Source organism: Littorina saxatilis, linkage group LG13 (genome assembly GCF_037325665.1).
Source record: "Littorina saxatilis isolate snail1 linkage group LG13, US_GU_Lsax_2.0, whole genome shotgun sequence".
In the NCBI taxonomy this organism is placed as follows: domain Eukaryota; kingdom Metazoa; phylum Mollusca; class Gastropoda; order Littorinimorpha; family Littorinidae; genus Littorina; species Littorina saxatilis.
Window position 1 is genome coordinate 23626099 of NC_090257.1, and position 12832 is coordinate 23638930.

Here is a 12832-nt window from a genome sequence, read left to right on the forward strand (position 1 = left end):
GACCATGTAAGATTGGACCATGTAGGTTTGGACCATGTAAGGTTGGACCATGTAAGATTGGACCATGTAAGATTGGTGTGCATCAGTGCAAAACACACCACCAGCTACAGATAGATCAGTATGTACCCCCCCCCCCCCCCCAAGTGTTACAATGCAATACACACACCTACAGCTACAGATACATCAGTATACATACACCCCACCCCCCAAGTGTAACAGTGCAAACCACACTTAAAGCTACAGATTCAGCAGTATCATGAGTATGTACTCCACCCCCCCCCCCCCCCCCACTGTACAGGACAAAACACCTACATCTACATCTACAGATACAGCAGTATGTACTCCCCCCCCCCCCCCCCCACTGTATAACAGCAAAACTAACATTAAAGAAAAAAAAAACAAAATCACTTACTCGCTGGATCCGTCGGTTGTCCTCGAGTTGACGTTAACAGCTTGAACACACCTGTAGGTTTCCATCCGTCCTTGGCTCCACAATTTTAACTTGTCAACTATCACCGCCACCACGTGGCACTGGGACCAGCACTCAGATTGAGATCCCGAGGCGACATTCGTCTCGGATAACATATCATCAATGTGCTGTGCAACATTCGCAAGAATGTCTCTTCTTTCGATATTAACTTGAACTAAGAAAACAAATAAACTTCGCTCACGCGGGAAAGTAGCAGCTAGCCGGCCATGTTCACACTCAATCTTGTTTGTACCGTAAGGAAAGCTATTAGAGTATTTCAAGTATATATGATGGCGTATTTTTAAAATGTAAAACTCATGGTTTGAGCTCATGCTGTATTTGATTGCAAATATACAAACAAAACTTACAATTAATTATCCTACTCCTATGTGAAAAAGTCAACAAATATGAATAATTTAGTTTCGCATTTGCAGAGTCATGTCACGCCGTTCCCGACGCTTGAACAGGGGACGTAACAAATGCTAAAATAATGATAATAAATTCAAGTTGTTATCTCCCGTAACTCTGCATATTTTTATCGACAGCAACATTGCGTCGGGCCGATGTCGGGGTTTATTACGTACATTTGCTGAGTTTTACACACAGTCAAAACGATATCGGCGCGACAACGGACGTCGACACACGACATTTGACGACGTCACCCGACTGAAATCGTCAGTCGGCCGACGAAAGCTTGCTAGCTGGGGCAGTACTCAGAAAACAATTAACATTGACTAAAACACTGACAGACTGAGACACAGACAGGCTGACAGAATCGGCCAGACAGACTGATACACAATACAATGCAATATATTACAATATAACACAAAACAATACAACACAACGCAATACAACACAATACAACACAATGCAATACAACACAATACAACACAATACAATACTATACAATACAATACAATACAATACAATACTTCTTCTTCTTCTTCTGCGTTCGTGGGCTGAAACTCCCACGTACACTCGTGTTTTTTACACTCGTGGAATTTTACGTGTATAACCGTTTTTTACCCCGCCATTTAGGCAGCCATACGCCGTTTTCGGAGGAAGCATGCTGGGTATTTTCGTGTTTCTATAACCCACCGAACTCTGACATGGATTACAGGGTCTTTTTCGTGCGCACTTGGTCTTGTGCTTGCGTGTACACACGGGGGTGTTCGGACACCGAGGAGAGTCTGCACACAAAGTTGACTCTGAGAAATAAATCTCTCGCCGAACGTGGGGACGAACTGACGCTGACAGCGGCCAACTGGATACAAATCCAGCTCGCTACCGACTGAGCTACATCCCCGCCCACAATACAATACAATAGGCCTACAATGCAACTTTATCATGTGAATATTGTATGCAACGGAAATGTGTCTTCAGTTATGAATATGACGTCAGACAGACCAAAGGGAAAGAAATAATTCTTTGGTAAACTACTAAAAATCATACTTTTACAAACACTTTGCATTAGGCAGAGCGATTTACGGAATGACACAGGCGAGGACGCTCGGACGCACTCGCGCGCGCACACGTACTGTAACACACACGCACATACCACATAAAACCACACTGACACTAGCCCACCAAACCACCCACACTCACGACCGGCACGGTTGGCCTAGTGGTAAGGCGTCCGTCCCGTGATCGGGAGGTCGTGGGTTCGAACCCCGGCTGGGTCATACCTAAGACTTTAAAATTGGCAATCTAGTGGCTGCTCCGCCTGGCGTCTGGCATTATGGGGTTTGTGCTAGGACTGGTTGGTCCGGTGTCAGAATAATGTGAGGCTGGGTGAGACATGAAGCCTGTGCTGCGACTTCTGTCTTGTGTGTGGCGCACGTTATATGTCAAAGCAGCACCGCACTAATATGGCCCTTCGTGGTCGGCTGGGCGAAGCAAACAAACAAACAAATCCACACTCACAGACACACATTGACTCACTGCACGCACGCACACGCTCAGATAGAGGGGGAAGGAGGGAGGGCGATAGAAAGAGAGAGAGAGAGAGAGAGAGAGAGAGAGAGAGAGAGAGAGAGAGAGAGAGAGAGAGAGAGAGAGAGAGAGAGAGAGAGAGAGAGAGAGAGAGAGAGGAGTGCATCTTTTTAAATTAAGACAAATTGGCTTGGGATTTAGCCAACTCAACCAGGTTAAGGTTTTTGTGCAATTTTCCCATCTTGGAGCTTTGGCAATTCAAGAAACCAATCAGGAAATGATTATCCTAATCAGGAATTTCTGATTGCTTGATGGAGAGCAAAGGTTCATCCCCGAAGAGAGAGAGAGAGAGAGAGAGAGAGAGAGAGAGAGAGAGAGAGAGAGAGAGAGAGAGAGAGAGAGAGAGAGAGAGAGAGAGAGAGAGAGAGAGACAATGACAATGACAATGACAATGACAATTCTTTATTTTACGAGGGTAACAGAATAAGCATTGGTATACTTTTTTGCATCTGGCCCTCGCCCTAAAGAGGGACTAAATCTACTATAAAAACTACTACTACTACTACTACTACAATACTTACATAATTAGTAAAACAGGATAAGTTTATGTACATACGTGCATTATATGAAACATTGTAGTTTATACATGTTCATGACAAGGTGCAAAGCAAAAATTTGCAAGTCAATTAGAGTAAGAATACTATGCAATAGTACATCAACTCTGCAAGACAATGGATATTATGCAGAACATCATAATTTCATAAACAAAACAATAAATCAAAAGTGAGTGACTGTGTCTCAAAGGACATAACAATCAAGAATATACTATTTTCATTAAATGGGATATATATTTGTTTTTGAAAGAATCTGTGCTGGTAGCTTCCCGTAAGGCATTCGGAAGAGCGTTCCAGAGACGGCCACCTGAATAAACTAGACTAGACTTAAATAAGTCTATCCTAGGAAGAGGAGTGTTAAATTTCATAAGGTGGTGTGAATTCTTCAAAGAGAACTTTGAACAAATGGTTTGGGGTAAAGTTTCGGATATAATTTTATGCATAAAGATTCCTTTGTTAAAAAGCAGTCTTGACTTTAGAGGTAAGATCCCTAAATGTATGTAGTCTAACTCTGTGAGGGTAGTGTGCTTTAGTAATACTACTTTTAGCGCTCTTTTATGTAATCTGCTAAGTGGTTTTAAGGAATTTTCACTTGCTGAGTCCCATAGAGTGGATGCGTAATCAATAACAGATTGAATATGAGCAATGAAGAATAATTTTCTGGTGTGGCAGTTCAGGAAGTGTTTAATTCTAGATAAGAGGTACACTTTCTTTGACACCACTTTACTAAGTTGCTCAATGTGGGTTGACCAAGACAAGTTGTTATCGATATTAACACCCAGCAGTTTGTGATGGTCGACTTTTTCCACTATTTCACCATCTATCATTAAAGCAGGACCAGCTGAATAAATATTCTGGCGTTTTTGTCTTGTTGTTATGACCATATATTTGGTTTTCTTTGGGTTAAGAGACATATGGTTTAGTTCAGTCCACGCTGTCAACTGGTTTAAACTTCTTTGAAGTGATTCTGATAAGCGATTTGTGTTGCTGGAGTGAATTGTGGTGTCATCTGCAAAAAGTTCACATACATTTTGAATATATAGGGGGAGGTCATTAATGTATATAGAGAAGAGGAGGGGTCCTAAAACCGATCCTTGTGGTACACCGTATTTTACTTCTTGCATGCTCGACGCCGAGGCGTTTGTTAGTACAGTTTGTTGTCTGCCGGTGAGAAATGAACTAATAAGTTTGACAGTTTCGATTCCGACGCCATACAATGCGAATTTTCTCAGTAATAACGTGTGATCAATAACGTCAAAGGCTTTAGCAAAATCAACAAAAATGGCACCACAGAATTCATTGTCGTTGATTTTCTCCAGCCATTGATCAACAAGAGAAACTAAGGCAGTATGGCAGGAATGGTTAGCTCTAAAACCCGATTGTTTAGGGTGAAGTAAATTGTTTTGGTTAAGATGCGTTAGAATATGTTTGTTAATGTGTTTTTCAAGTGGTTTTGATAAAACAGACAATATTGAAATTGGCCTATAGTTTGATGGGTCTTTTTTGTCACCTGATTTAAACAGAGGAATGACTTTAGCCTGTTTCAGGGAGACTGGGAAATAATTTTTTCCTAAACAAAGATTATAAAGGTAAGTGAGTGTTTCAGAAATTACAGGGGCTGACAATTTAAGAATCCTACCATCGAGGCCGTCGATTCCCCGGGAGCCTGTTTGCTTAAGGTGTGTAAGTGCGTAAAAAACTTCAGGTACTGTAAGTAGAGGAATATTCGCTTGACTTGAAACTTGTTTCGACTCACAATATTCTTCTAACACTTTCAAATTGTTCAACTTGGATTTGTCATTTGTAATAACTTTTTCAGCTATGTTAGAAAAATGCGTGTTTAAATCATCAGGGGATATGTCCTTAACACAACTTGAATGACTGGCAATCGTTTTATTTGTAAGTTCATTTATTGCTTTCCATATATTCTTTGAATTTTGCTTTGATGACGCTAGGTCATGAAAGTACTTGATCTTTTTTGTTCGTTTAAGTGAGTTTACTTTATTTCTCTGTTCTCTATACTCCGCTTCCTTGCCAACTGATTTTAAGAAATCACGATGGCCAATAGCATCTTGTAATTCGGTATCAAACCATTTAGGTTTTACTATTTGCTTGACTCTTTTAATTCTCCACGGGGCATGTTTATCATATATTTCTGTGAAGACATTTATCCAGTGTGTTATTGCATCATCAGGATCCGTATAATTATAAACATCAGAGAGAGAAGAATTACTTAAGTCTACAAGAAAGGCGTTCTCGTTAAATTTAGTAAAGGAGCGGTACTTTACTGTCTTGTGACCAACTTTGGGGATTTTTACACCCTTTCTTGACCACGTGAGACAAACAGGAAAATGATCACTACAGCCGCTAGTTGGAACACAAACTTCTGCAACGTTACGGGTGTTAGAAACATAGACATGATCTATCAAAGTGCTTGTAGATGCAGTAACCCTAGTAGGGGTGTTCACGACTTGTTTGAGATCATAAAGGTTGAACATATCTAACCATGGTTTATTTTGTTTTAATAAATCAATATTAAAGGCAGAGTAAGCCTCCCGTAAACCATCACAGATACGGTCAGACTTTTACACACAGTACAAACACCATTTCATTTAAACACTCACCAATTGAGAACATCCTAGGTGCCCTCCGTAAAGAGCGAACAATTTTCAAAGAATTTATTTTTGCGTGGTTTATCTTACCCCTGAGCCATCGTGAACCCGTGTGATCCAGTTTTCCCTTTTCACAATGCAGTCGTCATAGTTAGTCATTTGAATGCGACTCGACGTGAGCTTATCTACAATAGCACGTTTTTTTTTATGCACGAAACAACGGCTGTGGTTCACAAGAACTCTAGCGATGGCTTTTGACTGTTGAGAGGAACGGCGATTTGCACTGATAAACCGGCCGTCGTCTGCTACGACCCTTGCGTGACCCTGCTTCCGGGCTTTTCTTTTTTTTTAAACTTTCACAACTTCGAATTGTTCTGATCTTGTCTTGATGAAAAACGAATTCTTTTATGATTAAAGAATGTTTGTGTAACAAGCTGTCAATTTATTATTTAGATTTTAAAAGTTAGGTCTAGCGCAAAAACGAGGCGCCGTTGTTGTTAACGGAACAAGTCTACGAAAATAAATTCTTTGAAAATGTCTCACGCTCGACAGAAAGCAGCCAGGATGTTCCCGTTCGGTGAGCGTTCAAATGGAAGTATGCTTGTACTGTATTTAGACGCTCGGGGAGCTCTGTGATGGTTTACGGGAGGCTTACTGTGCCTTTAAAATCTCCTAAGAGAATAGTTTCTTTTGATTCTAACAAAGCAGCATCTAACATATGTGAACATTTGTCCGTCCAGTTTACACGTTCTGCTGGATTTCTATAGCAGAAACCAATAAGCATTGGAGGTGCCTTTTTTAATTTGACCTCGATCCAGACGGATTCCACAAACTGTTCTAAATGTGTTAAACGTGTGTAGGTCAATGATTCACTTATATACACAAGCAATCCCGTTTCTTTACATTGTTGGGGGTTTCTGCGTACAACACTGTAACCTGGAACACAAACCTCAGAATCCGAAATCGTGTCAGATAGTCTTGATTCTGTAAACCCCATAACATGAAAATGTGTTCCTGAGTTTAAAAGCATGGTGGGAGAGAGAGAGAGAGAGAGAGAGAGAGAGAGAGAGAGAGAGAGAGAGAGAGAGAGAGAGAGAGAGAGAGAGAGAGAGAGAGAGAGAGAGAGAGAGAGAGATAAGAGGGGAGGGGGGTGGGGGATCGAGACAAAAAATCGAGACAGAAATGAACACATTTTAGAAACTAGTTTTGTTTACCATTCAACCGAAGGCGACTTTTTATAGATGATTATTATCATGATCAAATATAATATAAGCAAATGCTCAACAACAACAAAAACAACAACAGCACACCACTATCACCACCAGGCGCATCTCCCGTACTCTACACCACAGAAGCTTGTAACTGTATCAAAGCGCCGGTCGATCATTATTTTCTCCTTCATCCCTATAGTCTCTTTACTACTATAACACCGATTTACAGTTCCGCGGCCATTTTAGATTCGCACATGCGCACATCTTTTTTTACGAGCACTTTTGCTTCTTCTTCCTCTTCCGATTTCCTTTGTTGTTGTTGAGAAAATGCGCATCCGCAGATCGTTTTTTCGAGAGTTCAAGTTTTTTCTTCTTCCTGTTCCGGTTGATTTGAGAAAGCGTAGATTCAGTCGACAGAAAGTGCAATTTTGTAGTCTTCCAGCCCTGAAGTTGCTTTTGAGTGTTCGAAGAAAGAGTGTAAAGGTTCTAAGGATTACATCGGGCACACAAACACGCGATTTTCCTTTTTTTTCCCCCTTTGATTTGCCAACGCGTGCGTAGATCGTTTTTGCGAGTGTGTTTGTACTTCTTCCTCTTCCGCTTTGTACTTCTTCCTCTTCCGCTTTCCTTCTTCGTTCCATGTAAACGCCGAAACTGTTAACTGGTGTACAGTAAGGGTAAGCATGCAGGAGTAAATAATGATCGACCGGCGGTTGGATACAATCTCCTGTGCTCTACACTTACCGTCTCTGGTTCCACACATTTTCGAACCAGGAAGCTACGTCATACTGGCGCGCTGCTGGCCCTGTTTAGGGCAAGACTACCATCTATTTAATATACTTATCTCTCTTTCTTCTTGAGTTTAGTCTAAAACATTAGTTTTCTGCCTATAAGTTTATGTATTATGTTTCTATAACCCGTTTGAATCCAATTTTAAGAAGCGGCAATACACGTACCAGTTAACCGTAGTTCCAGCGCTACATGGAAGAAAAAAGGAAACCCACGTGACACCTAACAACTTTTGCATCGTCTGCACGGCAAAGCATGGTGATAGAGAATGCGAGTGTATTCCAGTGATGGCGCTAGTATTTGTTCAAACCGGTACACAAACTTTTATGATGCAAACTGTCCAGAAAAAACACTGTAGGCTGGTCATTGGAACCAGTAAGACTAAGAGTCCAACTCAGAGTACTGGTTTTGTTGTTTTACCAGGCAGCGAAAATAAACTCGGTAGTTCTAAAAATCAACCGGTAGGTCATACCGGCAGCCGTATTTTTCCCGGTATTTTCTCATTTCAACCGGTAAAATACTGGTAATTACGGTGTATATGTTCTGCGCGAACTTAGAATCCGGTTTCATTCTAGAATGGACCGGGTCCAGGTTGGAATTCTAACCCTGCGCAAGTACAGGGGTGCCATTCTAGAATGAAACCCTTGAATAAAGGGGGCCGTAATGTTTGTAGGTAAGACAGAGTTGTCTTCCCTTGAATTATCTCCACCTGCACCTTCCCTTTGATAAAATGGGGCTGATTTGTCTACCCCTGAAAAAAATCCTTTGGCGATCTTGCGATGTCATGTCATGTCAAGAAAGTTGACACTCCTGAGTACGCAATAAACAAAGGCAGACCATAGCAAGGGGGACTACCAGGGCGGTATTGTTTGCAGGGCAGTTGTTTTTGTGATGAGAGCCGGTTGCGGCCGCTTGCAATGTCAGCGCTGTCTCCCTCTCGGAAATGTCCGTTTTTTTGACAGACAGACAGACAGACGGTCAGACCGACTAACCGACAGACAGACCAACAGAAGGACAGAGTGAGTTATAGAGCTGTTGTCACAGGTTTAAAAAAAAGTTGACATTATATCTTCACAATTCAGAAGACCAACTTCATGTATATGAATAAGATTAAAAGTTACAAGCGCAGCGAGATCGGCAAAACACTGTCAGTCCGGAAATTTCCGTTCGTAGCGATCAGTGCTGAGTGTCTCTCAAAATCGTAATCACTTTCAGAACATCACAATCCCAATTCACGATGTCTTTGAGTAAAGTGTAAAAAACCCGAAAAAAACCCAACCAAACACACAAAAACCAAAAACAAACAGAAAATCCACATTTGTGGCTTTGGCTGTGTGATAGTCTAACTGAAATGACTATTCCAACTTGGACCCAAATTCCAACCTTGCGCACGGCCGATTCTAGAATGGACCAGCAACAAGGGTTTCATTCTAGAATGGCACCCCTGTACTTGCGCAGGGTTAGAATTCCAACCTGGACCCGGTCCATTCTAGAATGAAACCGGATTCTAAGTTCGCGCAGAACATATACACCTGTTTCGGCGTTTACATGGAACAAAGAAGGAAAGCGGAAGAGGAAGAAGTACGCAAACTCACTCGCAAAAACGATCAGCCGCACGCGTTCAAATCAAAGTGGAAAAAAAAGAGGAAAATCGCGTGTTTGTGTGCCCGATGTAATCCTTAGAACCTTTACACTCTTTCTTCGAACACTCAAAAGCAACTTCAGGGCTGGGAGACTACAACATTGCACTTTCTGCCGACTGAATCTACGCTTTCTCAAATCAACCGGAACAGGAAGAAGAAAAAAAAAAACTCTCGAAAAAACGATCTGCGGATGCGCATTTTCTCTAAAAAGGAAACCGGAAGAGGAAAAAGAAGCAAAAGTGCTCGTAAAAAAAGATGTGCGCATGTGCGAATCTAAAATAGCCGCGGAACTGTTAATCGGTACTTGCGTCGTTCGACGACACAGTTTCGAACCAGGAAGCTACGTCATACTGGAGCTCCGAGCCCCCTGTTCTGGGCCGAAAACCTCCAGCCATTTTATCTCGTTCTCGTTTCGTTCCTGAGTTTAGTTTGCTGATTATGTGTTACGTTTCTTTCCTGTCGGCGGAGTGGAAAAGCGGTCCGGCTACTGCATGTTTATGGGCGATAAGTCACCCCCAAGAAAAGACTCGGATCGCAGAAAAGACTGGGATCGGAGACACAGTTTGACGAAATCAGAACCAGGATGTTCGAACCCAAAGGTGTCTTTACACAAAGGTAAGTCCCGCTACTTGTGAAACGCAGCATGTCGGGTCTAAACTATAGCATTTGAAAGTGCAGGGTATCTCTTATTTGCACCCGATTATTAAAATCTACGGCAACATCTATTCGTTCTCATTTTCCTCCATTAGATTAGAATCAGTGACGTCAGCCCAAACACAAGAAGCTCAATAAATGACGTCATATCTGATACGAAGATGTGGAATGACGTCAAGAGCAGTGACGCCTCTTCCTAGACACAGTAAACGTAATACATTCAGATCTGGGCCGCCATAACGCTCAGAAGTGGAGACACAGAACGTGGTAAATAGAGAAGCCTTTGAAGCGAGCAGAGACGTGTCATGTCGAGACATAACTTTTCACCCACACAGCTTCAACCGTGTAGATTAGTATGACCCACTATGAGGCCTGCAAAACGAGGAAAGAAACGCAAAATGGATGCGCTGATAGGCGGTGACAACTCCACAGCCCATGACAGCTGCCCATCCACCGCCAAAGCGCCATGCCTCTTGTCTCAAGGTAGGTTGGGCGCTAGACTACACGGTATCAGAAAAGTTTCAACAGCGATCTTCCAAAGGGCAGGCGGTTTGGGTTCATTGCTATTCAGTCACACGAGCTTCCGTGCAGTCTATGGCGAATGTGTCGCTCATTATCAGTGTGTGATTTCCTTGGAAACCACTTTACTGTGTGCTCATACTCATGTTAATTGAAGTAAAACACTCCAGAAGGTGAACTTTAGGCATAGGCAGTTTCCCCCAAAAGTGGCGTATGGCTGCCTGAATGGCGGGGTACAAACACGTAAAAACCCACTCGTGCAAAAACATGAGTGAACGTGGGAGTTTCAGCCCATGAACGAAGAAGAAGACGGCATAGGCAGTTCCAGAAATCGTTTGTGACCGTGCCCTGCAGTTCCAGAAAGATACAGCCAAAACTGACTGTTGTTTCGATTCAAATTGTTGTCAACATTTTGACCCGATAATAATGCAGTTTATTTTTTAGGATTATTTCAGAACATATGGCGCCGCTGTCACTATTTGGACACAATGCTTGTGACTGGCCAGTGCCGAGAAATGGCTCCGGAGAAAATGTGACCCTCCACCACGAAATGAGTCGCATGTCATCTCGCGCGGTTCTGCGCTAGGCTTAATATAAGTCCGGGGAGTGTCTTGTAACAGTGTGAGAGTCACCTTAGTCACAGGCTCATAACTCAAACAGTTTTTGCTCTTTTCTAAAACGGTTTTCACCACTGGATAGAGCATAACATACTCTTTAGGAAAATGTAAAAATATGAAAATCATGCAAAGGTGACATGCGACTCATTCCGTGGTGGAGGGTCACAAATATCAGTTGACAGGGTTCGCCTTCTAGCCGTTACAATCGTTTGGACCTGAGAAACAAAGGAAAGTAAGCGCTTTAAATGCATTATATGACATGTGCAATTATGAGTAAGGCAAAAAAAAAAAAAAAGAAGGTGTGGTTACGGTAACATAGCCAAAAAAAAATAGGGTAGGAAGGTAGGCAATCACTTTTTTTTTAAAACTTTTTTTTCTAATGTGTACAAATTAAACCTACTTGACAGGGAAATAAGTGTGCGACTCGGGCGCTTTCGCTTTCATTGCGTTTTTTGCACTCGTTTTTTTAAAAAATTTTTTGTGACAAATGCAATAAAAAGTTATAGGTTCGGCCCCTAAAATTAGGGTAGGTCGGGTTACCGTAACCACACCTATTTTTTTTTTTAGGCCTAAGTGAGAGTAATGCAGAACCAATCTCCTGGCACCTGAGAGAATATCATCAAGCATTGAAATGAACAAGCGACTTTCATTTTTAATCTAATCGCTTGGACCAATTCACATTAACTACACCAGGATCAACACGAGTAGGCTACGTGCCAGATGCACATTGCTAGGCTACAACGTTGAATTCTTGTTCAGAAACTGAGAAAGGTAGAGCTTTTGTTGCTATGTGATTCAGAGTTCAGGAAAGCAGGGCTAAGTTTCAGCACTTGTCAAGGGACATGTAGCCTTGTAGGTGTCGTTTTAATTTTAGTCAAGGAGGGAAGAGATTATTAACCTAATCTTGATTTAGTGTGCAGGGGTCCATTTTTCCCGACGGCCTAGTAACTTTTCAAATTTGCAAGCCAATTAACAGAAACGTCCACGGGCCCAAAACGTGTTGATATTTCCCATTAGAAAAATAGTCTTTCTATAGTAGAAACACACATTTCAAAAATTAAACAAAAAAGCTTTCAGTCAAACCAATTTAATAGTTAGTCAAATCAGAGAAGGCATTACCTACACAAAAATAATATTGAAATTTGAAAACAAATGCACAGTGTAACTAAAAACTAGAAACTGCTACAATGGAACCACACCCCCCCACCCCCACCCACCCACCACCTTTAAGGCCTCCAACAATCTGGGTAAAACAGAAAATAATCAGGATTTAAAAAAGGAGGGATTCTGAAAATGGGGGTAAATTTACAAAGGTTATGAACAGAAAATCTCAAGAGTCCTAAAATGGAGGGAGTCTTAATCAAGTTAATGACAAACGACGTCGACTCAACAAACCAAGACTTCTCTTCTTGACCCTATACATCCCAAAGTGACATCTCTGACGCCATAAGGTAGAGAAGACGTCATAACGCGAAGCATCACGTCACGTAAAACATTGAGTCACACATCTCCCAGGCACTGACAAAGAATTTAGAAAAAAAAAGTCTGTCGTCATACCAGAAGCAAAAAATCGTAAGGTCACCGCCAGGCTGAGCAATAATCGGTGTCGGATCTCATTAAATTGGGGGGGGGGGGGGGGGGGGGGGGTACCAAAAAGGGATGTTCCACTGTGCTTGAGAATCGAGCGGGCTGGTGTATTTCCGCATCCCTGATAATGCTGCGTCTCTCAAAAGAAAGAAAGAACGGGTTTGGGCGTGACAAAAAAAAAAGAA

The 12832-nt window shown here is 41.9% G+C and overlaps 1 protein-coding gene across 2 annotated transcripts in view; it reads left to right on the forward strand.

Annotated features, from left to right (window-relative positions):
- The first annotated feature begins 9608 nt into the window (after nt 1-9608).
- LOC138945320 (uncharacterized) overlaps nt 9609-12832 on the forward strand; it is a 44025-nt gene continuing 40801 nt past the window's right edge. Inside the window, exon 1 of one of the 2 annotated variants that reach the window (XM_070316740.1) lies at nt 9609-9885. In XM_070316740.1, coding sequence (XP_070172841.1) covers nt 9762-9885 — 124 coding nt within the window. In that variant the 5' untranslated portion in view covers nt 9609-9761. Of the gene's footprint in view, nt 9886-10120; nt 10408-12832 lie in introns of those variants that run through there. The other variant, XM_070316741.1, reaches the window with a different exon arrangement.